Source organism: Heloderma suspectum, chromosome 4, assembly GCF_057233095.1.
Source record: "Heloderma suspectum isolate Gila_16-S chromosome 4, 16-S_ref, whole genome shotgun sequence".
NCBI lineage: Eukaryota > Metazoa > Chordata > Lepidosauria > Squamata > Helodermatidae > Heloderma > Heloderma suspectum.
In genome coordinates this window covers 23,973,200-23,987,213 of record NC_139461.1, presented here as the reverse complement: position 1 = coordinate 23,987,213, position 14,014 = coordinate 23,973,200, and the positions used below count along the sequence as shown (strand labels likewise).

The window sequence follows — 14,014 nt, the reverse complement described above, 5'->3', positions numbered from 1 at the left end:
AGACGCGCGGAAGAGAGGGAAGAGTTGCGCGCAGCCACCACTTCCGGTTTCCATTTGAACAACTGCCCATACGCGAGGTAGGCGCATAGTGCAGAACGGGAGGGCTGCTTTATCCACCACCCTAAATCTCTGCGGTCCCCTAGTAACATTCCTTTGCTGCTGCAGCAGCTGCTCCATTTCTATGGCGCCTTTCTCCTTAGGAGCTCAAGGCAGCGTATATGGTCCTCTTCCCGTTTTATCTTGACAACAACCCTGCGAGGTAGTTTAGATCCAGTGCTGGGAACTGTTGGACTTTTCTGTGACAACTACAGGGAATGTCCTAAATGCGCAATCCTGTGCATGTTTAGACAGAAAAAAAGTCCTTCAGCTCCCAGCATTGGGCTTAATCTACCTCGCAGGGTTGTTGCCAAGATAAAATGGGAGGAGGTCCGTGTACACAGCCTTCAGTGGGCTTCATGGCTCATTGGGGATTTGAATCTGGGCCGCCCAAGGCCTAGTCAGACTCTCTAATCACAATACTATTCTGAATTAGGATGCCCAGGTAGATATGCTCAGAGTTGTCTAGAGTTGGTGGGAGATGACCAACTCCTTGTTTAGTTATGACATTTCCTAGTTCACATTGAGAAGCCATTTCTAAATGTCTCCAGAGTTGTTTGAAAGGAAAATCAGCTTGCCAACTGATTCTTATGAGTAAATAAATAAATAAATCTGGGTTGGAAACAGCACAAACGCCTGTCTTTTCTTTCTTTTTCTTGGGGGGGGGGATGGGGTCCTGCTGCCCACTGATACACTGCTGCCCACTGACAACTGCATTAGGGTCCTGGATTTATCCACTGATTCCTATGGACAACTGTCTCTTTTTACAGAAAGAGCGAGCGAGAGAGAAAAATTAAACAATTATATATATATAATTAAATAATTTTTAGACCAACCAAAAGAACTTTCCTCCCACTTTTCGCATGCTGGTGCCCAAAATTATGGTAAAATAACTGGAAAAATCTTGGATTTCTACATTATTTCTATGTGCAGCTCTCATTTCCACTCTGGGACACATTGAAAATCCACAGCTGGGCAACAGTTTTATTTGGAGCAACCCAAATGTCACAAAATAGCAAGCAAGCTTTCGAATTCTATTCTGTGACATTTTGGTTGATCTAATAATCCAACTGTGGATTTCGAAGTTTTTCTTATGGACTGATGCAACTGTCTTTGCATTTTGTGGAAAACTGGCTTTTCCTATCAGAACTCAGAATCATAGATTTTGGGGGTAGGGGTAACACTCCTGTAACATAAGCCCATTAGATTTAGTCCTGTCCTCTGGAGCAGTGGAGAACAAATGTTTGCCCTCTTCTGTGAAATGTGACACTCTTCAGGGATTTTAAGAAATGTGACATTCTTCAGGGATTTTAAGGCCACAATCCTATGCAAGTTTAGATGGAAAAAAATCCTACAACTCCCAGCATTCAGCCTGGGGAATGCTGGGAGTTGTAGGATTCTTTTTCTGTCTAAACATGCAGAGGATCGAGCCGTAAAGTTCTATGAGGTCCGTCCCGCCCCACCCAACTGAGTCGTCCCTTCTCGAGGGCACCTTCAGCCCCTTCTCCTTGGACTTGTTTTGACCATCTTTCTGGTCGTCCTCTGAACCCGTTCCAATTTGACTGCGTCCTTCTTAAAGTGCGGCACTCAGAACTGGACACAGTATTCCAGGTGAGGCCCGGTTAGTACAAAATGAAGTGAAGCTATTACTTTTCGTAACTTATACATTATGGCTCTGTGTTGTGGTTGTTGAGTCGCTAAGTCGTGTCCGACTCTTCGTGACCCCATGGACCACAGCACGCCAGGCCTTCCTGTCCTGCGCTCTCTCCCGGAGCGTGCCCAAGTTCATATTCATTGCATCGGTGATGCTATCTAGCCATCTCATCCTCTGCCGTCCCCTTCTCCCTTTGCCTTCAGTCTTTCCCAGCATCAGGGTCTTTTCCAGGGAGTTTTCTCTTCGCATTAGGTGGCCAAAATATTTGAGCTTCAGCTTCAGCATCTGTCCTTCCAATGAGCAGTCAGGGTGGATTTCCTTTAGGATTGACTGACTTGACCTCCTTGCAGTCCAAGGGACTCCTAAGAGTCTTCTCCAGCACCACAGTTCGAAGGCATCAATTCTTCGGCGCTCAGCCTTCCTGATAGTCCAGCTCTCACAGCCATACGTTACTACTGGGAAAACCACAGCTTTGATTAGACGGGCCTTTGCCGGCAAGGTGATGCCTCTGCTTCTTTTTCTTACTGGACTAGGGTGGGCCAAAGCGGGAGCGTACCGGATTCGTGTTGCTGTTGTCGTTCAGTCGCGTCCGACCCTTCGCGACCCCCCGGACCACGGCGCGCCCGGCCCCCCTGCCCTGCGCTCTCAAGTCCACATGCATCGCGCCGGTGCTGCCACCCAGCCACCGCATCCTCCGCCGCCCCCTCTCCCTTCGCCTTCGGCCTTCCCCAGCATCGGGGTCTTTTCCAGGGAGTTTTCTCTTACGGCTCCATGAATGCCGCCCAAACTATCCTACGCACGCCGGGAGATGCGTCACCCTTCGCGATATCGCTACGGGTCAAGGAGCGAGCGCAGAGAGAGAGGAAGAAATCCAGTCACACCCTGCCGCTGCTCGTTGGCTGCCGCGCCGGTAGCGGCTTCACCGCAGAGATTCCGCTCCCGCCTCGGGGGCGGTCACACGCGATCGCCGGAAGCTCAGCCTGTGCGTCGCTCCAGACCCTTCTATCCCTACGGCGAGCGGGGCCGGAGCAGGCCCCGCCCCGCCCTCCCATCACCCCCCGCGGCGGGCGGCGGCTCTACTCCGCCCGCCTTTCCCGGCCCGCGCGAAGGTGAGGCTGCGGCCCAGCCAAGATGGCGGCGGCACTGACCCACCAGCAGCGAGTTCTGCGGCTCTACAAGCGAGCGCTGCGGCACGTCGAGTCCTGGTGCATCTTCCGGTGAGGCCAAGGCGGCCCCGCTCCCCGGGGCCCTCCAAGCCCGCGTCCCGCCCCCAGCTCCGCGGCCATCCGTCGCCCTCGCCCGGGGGGGGCTTGTCATGACCTCCCCTCCGCGCCCCGCCAGCCCGTCTTCATCGGGCAGCTGGCTCCCTCTGGCCGCATGTTTTATTACGCTTCTGTCCCCCCTTTCCTCCAAGCGGTTCAAGGTGGCGTCCGTGGTTCCCCCCCCACCCTTTTGCCCTCACAACAACCCTGTGAGGTGGGGCGGGCCAAGAGACGGGGCCCGGCCCAAGGTCACTCCGTGCGCGTCGTAGCTGAATAGCGTTTTCACCCTGGGGTCTCCTTGGCCCTAGTCCGACCCTGACCACTGCGCCGCCCTCACGCAGCAATCCTGTGCTCCACTTACTTGGGAGTAAGCCTTTCAGACTTCGTAAGCTTACTTCTGAGTAGGCGCGTATAGGGTCGCACGGTCAATGTTTTATCCGTTGGCGCTCCGGATAGGGACATGATGCATCTGCCACCTCCCCGTGTATTTTCAAGCTTTCGAACAGGGCAAGACTTTGCAAAATCTCAACTTTTGGGCCTGGCAGTGTTTTACCTTCTCATGTTTCTAGTAATGGTGTTTTCCCCCCGTTTCTCTCCCTGTCTCCCCCCCGTCTTTCTTCTTTTTTTTGAGGTTTTCCACTGTTTGCTAATGTTTGTTAGTCAGGTGGGATTGGATGTATGAAGGTGATTAGGTGGGGCACGAACGTTTCTTTCCAAGGCTGATGAAGTGGGTGTAAAAGCAAGGTTTAAGTGGAACTCAAGGGACTGATACCACTATTTGGTATCAAGGGTGCAATCCTATGGGCGTTTAGACAACATGGCTGGCTGGGGCATGCTGGGAGTTGTAGGCCTTTTCTCTGTCTAAACATGCATAGGATTGTGCCCTAGAAGTCTTTGCACCCATGTTAGCGATATTGCTTATCCTTAGCCTCCTGACCACATTATTCCTCAGGAGCACCTATATTTAAAAGTAAAGGGCTGAGCAGGTCAAGTTTGCAGATGATTCCTTATGATTCAGGATGGTGAAAACACAAGCAGACTGCAAAGAACTCCAAAAGGATGTCTCCAAACTGGGTGAGACTGTGCAACAAAATGACAAATGAGATTCAAAGTAAATGTAAAGTGGGGGTGAAAAAATAAATACATCCTAACTTCACAGGTACACTGGTGGAGTCTAAACAGGTGGTGACTGACTGGGAAATAAATCTTCTGGTAGTGGTGGACAGCTCAATGAAAATGTCAATCCAGTGTGTGGCAACCTTGAAAAAGACAAATTCCCTGCTGGAGACCACTAGGAAAGGGATCAAAAATACAATTGCCAGTATCAAAATGCTGTGCAAGTCTATGGGACAGCCACATTTAATATACTGTGTACAGTTGTGGTTTCTGCATTTCAAAAAGGATATTGTAGAGTTGGAGAACATGTAGAAATGGGCAAGCGTATGATCAGGGGCTATTAGGGCTTCAGGAGTGTGTAGTCCTCTCATTCTTGCCTAAAACGTGATTCATGGCTGTAAATAATCTTTCAGGCATGTGTTCCTATTTAGGAGGTAAGATAACAACCAAATAGGTAGTGAATCTACTACTAAGATAATTTTTAGGCTTCATGTCTGAAATGCTTAGTATAATTCAGCCTAATTAATTGCTGGGCACATTATTCACACATTAGGTTCCTCTAGTGGCTATTCTGTAGAATGGTTCTATTTCTAATTAGGTTTCTTACTTATACCTTAGGAAGCTAGCTAAACAGACCCCCCCTTCTTTTTTGAGCTAAGCATTGTTAATGTTATATGTGCACTTATTTTAATGCTTACCATAGTTAACTCCATCCAGACATGGCAAACCTAGTTCTAACCCCTACTGCTAACTCTGGTTTTCAGCTTTTCATGATTTTAGTATTATGTTTGGTGTTTATAAAACACTAACCATGGTTAGATCTAAAGAGGGGGAATTTTGTACATGAGAATGGAAGAGGAGAAAGGAGTTCATGAGCCTGACAGGTGCTTCCAGTCTCCTCTGGCAGCATAATGTCTTCGTCAGGCCTGTTTGTGGAATTTATAAGTATAAGATGGTTATATTTTTCTTTTGCAGTATTACTGTTCTTGTATTCTCAGGGATAGGTATCGATACTTTGCCAGTCTGCTGAGAGAGCGGTTTGAGGAACATAAGGATGAAAAAGATATGGTGAAAGCAACCAAGTTGTTGATGGCAGCTGAAGCAGAATTTTGGGAAAACCAGCATCCTCAGCCTTACATCTTCCCTGATTCTCCAGAAGGCACATCTTATGAGAGATATGACTGCTACAAGGTCAGTAGGTGACAAGCCAGTTTATGAGTAACCTCCATGTATTGCAGACATGAGTATGCTCAAACCTAAGAGAGTTGTTATAGTTTTGAATAATGAATATTAAACTAAATATAAGAAATGTACAGAATTGCTGTGCAGAATGGGGGGGGGCCTAAAACTCTTAGAAGGAAAAATAGAACTTTTGAGATGTTTCTTAAGATGAAATGGGTACGTTCAAAAAGGCGCTTTAGGCATAGGAGAAGGCAGCGCTTGGTGGAAAATGTTGCAAAATGGAGATTTTTCCAGTGCTTTATATTTCCACCGAAAATATTCCACTTCATGAGTAACAATGAAAGGATGCCAACTGCAAATACAGTGCTGGACAAGCTCCACAGTTTCAGAGTTGTAGATGAGTGGTTGTCAGCATATCATGCATAGTTCTTTGGGTTGCTAAAATTTATTAGTGTATCAGCAGTTTTTAATACCTTTGTGTGTGTTTACTCCACCAAAGCCTTCTGTTGCATAAGTGCTTCTACAAATGTAATTTTCGTTGGATTCTCCTCTTGCGCATAGTTTGGAAGCGGGTTTCTGTTAGCACAATGTCATTTGTAAGGGACAGGATATACATATATTGTCTTTAATATTTTTAAAAAATATTCCAGTAACATTTTCTGCATAATATAACTTTTAAATCACATTAAGTGTGCTTTAATTTCCCCTCTCAAATATTTCATGTCAAATACTTGTGTGGCACAAAATACAAGTAAAATAGCATGCTAAATTGGATCACTCTCTAGAGCAGGGAATCTTCTCAGTGAAAAGTTGTTGCACAGTACAAGAAGTGAAGCATGACAAGAGGGTGGCTGTGTTTGAATTCTAAGACTTCCTCCTTAGTCTGGTTTAAACTGGACATAACCGCAATTAATGTCTAAAAATGGCTAGAGCCTATCGGAAATCTCTAAAGCAAGGGAATAAATGAAAGCTTTATTAGAGAAACATTGTACACTCAAGAGGAGACAAGCTGTTCCTTTGTCCACACTGTATTATTGCAACACTCACGTTCTGGCCTGCTTTCCACTCTGACAGGTACCTGAATGGGTCCTAGACATGTGGCATCCCTCAGAGAAGGCAATGTACCCGGATTACTTTGCCAAAAGAGTACAGTGGAAAAGGCTGCGGATAGAAAGTTGGGAGAAGGAGGTTTGTACCGCTTCTTCTGTAGTAGACTGAACATACTATATATTGTAGAATTCTTTTCTATGGAACACTTTTAAAGGAAGTAAGAAATGGAAATCCCATGAATGTAAGCATTCTTCTTGGCTTATTTCTGATCTTTAGGATCTGTCTCCATTGCCTGAGGCCTAGAAATGTTCTTACTGGCTTTGAAAGCTCATTCTCAATTTGCAAGCTCACACAACTCTTGTTTGAGTGGCTTGTGGCTCCCTTTTGCCCTAAACTGCCTGGATAGTTTCTCTTCTCATACCCCTGTCCGCTGCATCTGTCACTTGGTTCAGGTTTATGAGCTCTTAAGTCTGACTGGGGACTTGCTCAAGGATAGTTTACACTTCTGCAGACTCTCAGTACTATTCTAGGAATGCCATTAGCTAGGAGGAGCACAACACAAGAGTCACCTGATTTATATGTGATGGGTTGTATCCAATGTTAGGGTCATTGAGGCTGCCTCCGCCCAATTTGGAGCATCTTCCAGTTCCTACTGCATCTCCTTGTGCCACATTGTAGGCCTTTCCTGACAGTCACCTGACCCTCAGGAGAAGCTTTTTGGTTGGGGGGAAGCCCCCTTGCACAAGCAGATGTCAGCTCACACAGCATCAGATACAACTTGTTATCTCCACCTTTATAACATTGCCAGTTTCCTGCTAGATGGGGTGCTACTTATAACTAGGTAGAATCCCTCTGCCTTCATGAAACATTTTATGGGCAAGAGAGATGTACTTCTAATTTAAGCATTCCGAATCTCAATTACCACCTCCATGTTTCTGATGGTTCTTAAAACCTGGACTCAAGCATGTACTTTATTCTCTCCCACAGTTGAATAGGCCCACTCTCTAGCCTCCCCCCACCCACAGTGTAATAATACTGTCAGTTCCTGAGCCAGAGGCTGGATGGCTGCTGTGCCATGAACTTCAATATTCCATCTGTGGCTCAACACGTACACACAGCACACAATGTCATAAGTGTGGCATGTAGGTCCTCACAGCTAGAGAAGAATCCTGAATTAAGAGCTGCCCCCCTCAAGCTTGGTCAGGCTTTTTAACTAGAAACTTGTTGGGGCACTTTTGTGACTGAGTAGATTTCACTCTCGTTTCTAGCTACAGCAGCTTGAGGAAGAAACCCCAGCAGATGGCCCCAAGACTGAAGCCCTGCCTCCTGCACGCAAGCCTGGACATCTGCCTCCTCTGTGGTGGCAATATGTAACTAGACCTCGCGAGCGCCCAATGTAAAAGCTCCTTTCTGGATTAAAAAAGAGCACTTCTGTAAAAGGGTGTTATGATCTACCTGTCAAATTATCTACAAGTGTTACTGTACTAAATGTACACAATAAAGTTGTTGAATGTGAATCAGTGGCATTTGAAAAATTAAGTTCTCATGCTGTGTGAATATCCAGTACCGTAGACTAGTTTAGTATTACCTCTGCAGTACTATTTAAAAGAAGTGAGAATTGCAGTGTGTCGCTGACAGAGATCTCACTGGTGATTGTCCATCTCGCTGGCACGTGTCTCCTACAAAGGGAATTTTTGATAAAGGAGGTGGTTATATAATCCTGTCCCTCCACACCTGCCTGCATTCTGGAATACAGCTGCAAGCTGTACTATGTACTTTTATTAAAACATAGATATGGATTCCCACACCGCTTTCCCACAATTGCACAGAATTTATTTTTGGCAAGTTTGAGTTAATTTGCATACCACTGCAAATCCATCATCTCTGCCTGACACAGCCACATTACACAAACAGCTCACTCCAAATTAGGAACGTCTTATGTTTGTAGTAGTTGCCCCATGCTCAGGGAGCCATTGTTCACCAGATACTAGTGTGGGGGCTAGAAGCTTTTGATACACATGCTGACCTCAGTGTGTTTCTCTGAATGGAGTTGCCTTGTTGGAAGAGCTTTGCAGGTGTGGAATATATGTGTTTGGGGATAGGGTTGAGGAGTTCACACGTTTCTTGAAAACTGTTTTGCAAAGCAAGTGGCATTAATCCTTTGCCTTTCCAGAATACACACATGCTAAAATGCTGTGCGAAATATGAGCGTAGTATTACCTTGCTTAAAAGTTGGTAATTGCTTTGACATTAGATCCAGCCTGTAGGCTGCCAGTCAGGTCATCCATGCTCTACAAGGATAGAGAACCACTAGCATCTGTGCCTCAAAAGGCACACAGCTCTCCATCTGGCAGCTTCTTCCCCAGGCCTCACCCCTCATTTCCAATCAGTGGCTGGAGTTTGGTGCTTTCCCCTGCTTAGCACTAAAAAAGGCTTCCTTCTGAGCCTTGTCCTGCTTCCTAGGCAGTAGACACACTTCCTGCTATAGATTGCTAACTATGGAATTTGGGGAGGAGTTGGCCTCAGCCACCACTGGAATGTGACCCCTCAGAGCTTCTCCAAAATAGAATGTGGCCCTCAGGCTGAAAAAGGTTTCCCATCCCTGCCCTAGAGTAAAAAGCCTAATTCCCAAGGGGGGATACAGACATGTTAGTAATAATGCATCATAGTAAAATAGTATTGTTTATGAACCGGGTTGAGGTTTGCAGAATAACATGCTTGTCCCACCAGCAGTTAATGCTTTGGACGGAGGGATAAATTTATGGTGTGCCTAACATCACAAATACATGTATGGATGCTGCCAGAGGTCTAAGAATAGAGAATACATGTTTTTGCAACTATTAATGCATTAGTAGTTTCACACTAAAAATGAAGCCGCCATAGGGAGAGAGCGTCACAGGGTGCTTCCAGTGCTACCAATCAGAAGACATTGCACAGCTATTCTATTTTTTTTCTTAGTAGATATCTGTAGTAAGAAGATGGAAGCAGTGGGAAAGTACACAAGGGTTATTAGTGGAAGACTTTATCTGAACCCCAGCCCCCCTGTAAAATTGTTACAGTGGAGGCAATGATGCTGTAAGTCTTGCCTGGAAGCACCCCTGATGAACACAGACCTTGTTAATAAAGGCCTGTTGTAGAGCTTTGTTCACTCATCAAGTTGTTGTGCAATGAAGTCCCTTTACAATAGGTACAGTGAGGTTCAGCTCTGTTGTGCTACCCACAGCAAAGCCTTTCCAGGAGTATAGGTAAATTGGAATCGTGCAAAAACGCATGCGATACAGCCCCTCCTGGGCAGGTTTTGTTTGCTTGCTGGCTCCTTGATGGTGTTTGCTGCATATGGAAAGCTAGCCTATTAGCAGAAAGGTATTAATGTACCGGATGTTTGTGGTAGGTAGAGTGTTCAAAGATGTTATTCTCTTACCTGTAATTACCTGTTCCCAGAAGTGCTCCACCATATCCTTTTTCTGAATATGGGCTCTGCAGTTAATGCTCAGTTCCTACTTTACACACCAGTATTTAAAAAGGGATGGTGGTAAAACCCCCAAACCATCTCATGCTGCAGTCCACCACCTTTTGCGTCTACCAAGATCCATGTCCCTCCTGTCTTAAGTTTTTTAAAAATTAACTGGGAGACAGGCATGCTGCAAAGTGGAGCACCAGCCTGCACTACTACCTTTATTTCCAAAAAAGCCCCTTGGCACCACATGGACTCCAGAGACATTCTCAGAAAATAAAAATGGTGAGTGGTTGCAGCTCAGTGCTTGTTTGAAGGGTGTCTGCCCCCCCCCTGAAAAAAATGAAAAGGTAAGCTGGGGGGCGGGGAGCTGGTGGGAGTAGATGTTTTGCCTAAGCTGTATGTGTGTTTCTCAGTATCGCCAGTTCGCCTTTTGTGAAATAAGGATTTTGTTCCTACCTCCAATTTAATGGATTAGGAAAAAAAAGACTAGACAGCTAAAAAAGAGGCTTATCAGCAGGTCTTTATTTATAATATAGACTGAAGCAATCATTACAATGTAGAAGGGCAACACATTTAACAGCGTTTATTTATTTATAGCAGTTCAGAACAAAAACGCTGCATGGGAGAGAGGTCAACTCTCAGTACAAACTAGCAACTAAACCACAATAACTTACCATTAGAAACATTTTTTTTTAAACGGTGACACTGCTTTTACAATAGGCAAGGAACACAAAAAAAATTAAACCCAACAAAACTATTCGAAGTGGTTTGTCACATTTTAACATTTAATTTTGGCAACAGTTTAATCAACAATTTAACTTGAGTGTAATTCTAGTGTTTAAAGAACTAAAAAGAGGATGCACAGCTGCATCCAAAAGATTTCTTAAATATACATTTCCGATGCAATCCATCAGGAATGTCTCCTACACAAGCCACTGAAACAAATAGGAATTACACACAAGAGCACAAATAAGCCCTTATGAAACATCCCATTTACTTCAAAATGAAGCTTGCCAAGAAATGATTTTGACACCCTGCATCCTTTTTATCCAATTATTTATTTTTTATTAAGAGTTTGTTCTTTGAAGGGCAAAATCTGGAAGCATCATTTGCAGAACGCATCTGCTTTTTCATCAAGACTGGTGGGCTTACACCACAGGCACCGCTGTTTTTATGTATGTTTTGTAGTAAGGAGCTTGTTTTTCAAAGAAAGGAGAGCTTATCATTTAACGATCATGCTTTTTTATTTTTTTGCTTCTGAAGCCATAACAAAAAAAAGTGTTATGCAACCACAGCAGTGTAAATGTATATAGAACACAGCGACTATAACAGTTTTACAATACTTCTCACATCCAATGCAGTTATGTATTTAAAGCATAAGAGATTATGTAGGCAAGATGGCAGCCAATAGGAGTCTCCACAGTGTCCATGGAGGAGTAGATTGTGCGCACACACATGACCCAGCTCCTTCCACTGTAGCTGGTGCATCTTTGCAACCATGAATAACACAGGTCTGTTATATATAATTCCGCTTGCATTGCTCATAAAGAGATAAGGCAGACGGTATCATTTAGACTGCAGAATGTTTTAAAAAACCACAAAACTGGAACACCCGCGGCGCCCGAGTTATGCACGTTCCTACCGACCCCATGAAATGGATATATCACAGCAATTTTCATTTAAAAAAAAAATCCCCTCTATAAATTTATTAACAGCTTCCCCAAAAGACATTGCTGAGAATATTTTTTTTTAAAAAAGAAAATAGTGGTCACCCCCTCCCCCCTGTAATAAATAAAAATCAAACGCAGAGCCCCATCCCCACCCCAACATCCCCAAATCTTGTAGTATTTAGGAAAAGCCAATCCAAAATGCCAGTTAAGAAAAACAGGCCTCTTAAAAGAAGTGTATGTAGTTTTACTGGAATTCCCAACTGGTTGCTCATCAGATCTATGAGTTCCCTCAAAACTATTGGGGGCTTTTCCTGTTTGTGTGTTCATTTAGCTGCCCAGCCTGCTGGGCATAGCCAGTAAAAGGTATAAAGTTATAACTAAGAACTCCCTGGTATTTATTTTTTTAAATGTTCACACATTTCTGCCTTCACTTCTTCAACTTTACGATATTATAGATCTTATTTCAAAAAGGAACAGAAAGTGAAGGGAGAAAAACAAAGTTTTAAGTCTACCTGCTTTAAGATGGCATGAATTGTCAAAAGATGTTGCTTATGCAGTCCTGAAGAAAAGGAAATTAAAAACAAAATGAACAATCCACAGAAGCTTTTCCTGGGCAAGAAATCTTATACAGCCCCAACAGATTTTCATGGGGCTAATTCAGGAGGCGTTCCTAGTGGACAGCACTCAAAAGTCTTTATAAACACCCTACTTAAACACTGCAATCCAATATGGCTTATTCGGATGCATTTACCATGAAGCTACTGCTAGGCTACTTTTGTGCAACAGTTAAGTCCCTCCCCTTTTCCTAAACCCCTAAAGACTCTTAACCAATTACAGGCTCTTACTCTCTCTTCCACTATATATTGCTTTAATCAATCAGCTGCTGTTTCCTGCCTTTCAAAACATAAAAACAATTCACTGTACTTCAGTGAGGACCTGCTTCTTGCCATGTCCCTTGTACAATAAAATAAAAGCGTCTGCATCCTCACTATCACAAGGTGCTCTACAAAAGCCTGCAAGACTAAGAATGCATCACAACCCCTCCCCTACGCTACTTGACTTTTATTGTAATCTTCCTCCTACGTGTGTAAAACTTTTACAAAGAGTTATAAAAAGTTACATGGGATTTGGCACCTTCAGAAAAAATTAAAAAGGAAACTCAGGGTTTTTTAAAGAAAAAAATGTGCGAAAAAACAATAATCAGCAGTATTTACAAAAACTTAAAAGTCAGGAAAATGTTGCTCCTTATTCATTTTAGTTTGCAAATTCCATCCCTCCCCCTTCATTTTATAGAACTTTTCCAGCGGTCTGTTACTGAGCATCCTACAAAATCTTGATTGTACAGTGGAATGGATAGAGACAAAGACAATTTCATCAGGTAGTTCAGTCTCTGTTAAGTTGGTAACTCTGGCAGTGCTCCAGCATCTAGGAAATGCGGGGTGCTGAGCGATCATTTGTGATGGTCTTCTTCAGCTTAACGCCACGGCGTATAGCATTCAGCATATCTTCACCTTGCAGGGCTTCCCCGGGGTTCTGCCCCCCCAACGGAGGCACTGGCTGACATGGGGGAGCAGCAATGCTTGGGCTCTCCCTTTCACTTTCCTCTCCCTCACTTTCAGGAGCTGCCTGTCTCTGCTCCTCTATGGTGGTTGGCTTCTGGCTCACGAGTGGAGGGTTGACAGATGCTTGGCCACTCCACACTGAAGATGTGGCTACTTGACTGGCGTTTCCAACCTCAGGGCTTTGCTCGGGGCTTTCTTCGGCCCCGCCCAGCACACTGGGCAGCCCTCCTGGTACATCTGGGACAGTTGGCGTTTTGACGGGAATCACAGGCGTCTTAATTGGGATTGGCCCCGCCCCAATGGTCCCACGCCTGACTGCTGGTTTGGTGGAAGGGGTCCGTCGGATGGTCGCCACCCCAGGCGTGACTACCACGGGCCCAAGTGTGGTAGGGAGGCCTGCAGTGGAAGCAGGACGCTTGGCGTGAAACATCCGGCGGTAAGACTGACTGATGTCGCTGTTTCTTGGAATAGTTGAAGACTTGTCGAATTCTTGCTGCTCCGGCTCTTGGTCACCACTGACAGAGAAGTAGTCATAGTCTGACACTGGGGGTGGAAAAGGGCAGGTTAGAACCCTACTAGAAAGCAAGCACTTTTGATCAGATTACTGTCATCTCTTCCCTGCTCTTCCACCTGGCTGCAGCAGAGGGAGACACGGTCAGCAGGGCCTGCTCTGTCAGCTCTGCTGAGAGACCAGCTGCCACGTGGCTCCTCCCGTTTCCATTCATGCCGGTCGTTTTAAGAATGTTTTATGAACTTGTCCCCACCTTCACTTGTTTCCTCTTCCCTTCCCATCGTTTTCCCCCTTCTGTGTCATATCTAGGGGCCCTAGGGCCAAAAGATATTAAAATATTTATTTATGTAAAACTACATAAATGTCTTTGGGCTATAAGGCTGCAGGCAGGGACGGTTTTATTTGTCACTGATCTTATGGAAGCCTCTCTGGGAGACATTTCAGCTGAAAAGTG

The 14,014-nt window shown here is 45.0% G+C and overlaps 2 protein-coding genes across 8 annotated transcripts in view; one reads left to right on the top strand and one right to left on the bottom strand.

Annotated features, from left to right (window-relative positions):
* The first annotated feature begins 2,805 nt into the window (after positions 1-2,805).
* On the top strand, positions 2,806-7,877 carry NDUFB9 (NADH:ubiquinone oxidoreductase subunit B9). Of its 2 annotated transcripts, XM_084848850.1 has the most exons (5): positions 2,806-2,967; positions 3,965-4,086; positions 5,127-5,319; positions 6,385-6,498; positions 7,629-7,877. In XM_084848850.1, exons 2-5 carry the CDS (start codon positions 4,022-4,024, stop codon positions 7,758-7,760), a joined length of 504 nt encoding a protein of 167 aa, XP_084704976.1. In that variant the 5' UTR covers positions 2,806-2,967; positions 3,965-4,021; the 3' UTR covers positions 7,761-7,877. The 2 variants fall into 2 exon arrangements, with proteins under 2 accessions (XP_084704976.1, XP_084704975.1); XM_084848849.1 differs by lacking the exon at positions 3,965-4,086.
* A 2,443-nt stretch (positions 7,878-10,320) lies between these two features.
* The window catches only part of MTSS1 (MTSS I-BAR domain containing 1), a 164,356-nt gene continuing 160,662 nt past the window's right edge, over positions 10,321-14,014 (bottom strand). For all 6 annotated transcript variants that reach the window (XM_084848842.1, XM_084848843.1, XM_084848845.1 and 3 more), the window contains one exon: positions 10,321-13,592. In XM_084848842.1, coding sequence (XP_084704968.1) covers positions 12,913-13,592 — 680 coding nt within the window. In that variant the 3' untranslated portion in view covers positions 10,321-12,912. The remainder of the gene's footprint in view (positions 13,593-14,014) is intronic.

Bases quoted from the DNA above. Each gene is read 5' to 3' on its own strand.
- NDUFB9 (XM_084848849.1), top strand. From the start codon at position 2,882: ATGGCGGCGGCACTGACCCACCAGCAGCGAGTTCTGCGGCTCTACAAG. The intron at 2,968-5,126 runs GTGAGGCCAAGG...TTGTATTCTCAG, and splicing joins GAGTCCTGGTGCATCTTCCG to GGATAGGTATCGATACTTTG. The intron at 5,320-6,384 runs GTCAGTAGGTGA...CCACTCTGACAG, and splicing joins AGAGATATGACTGCTACAAG to GTACCTGAATGGGTCCTAGA.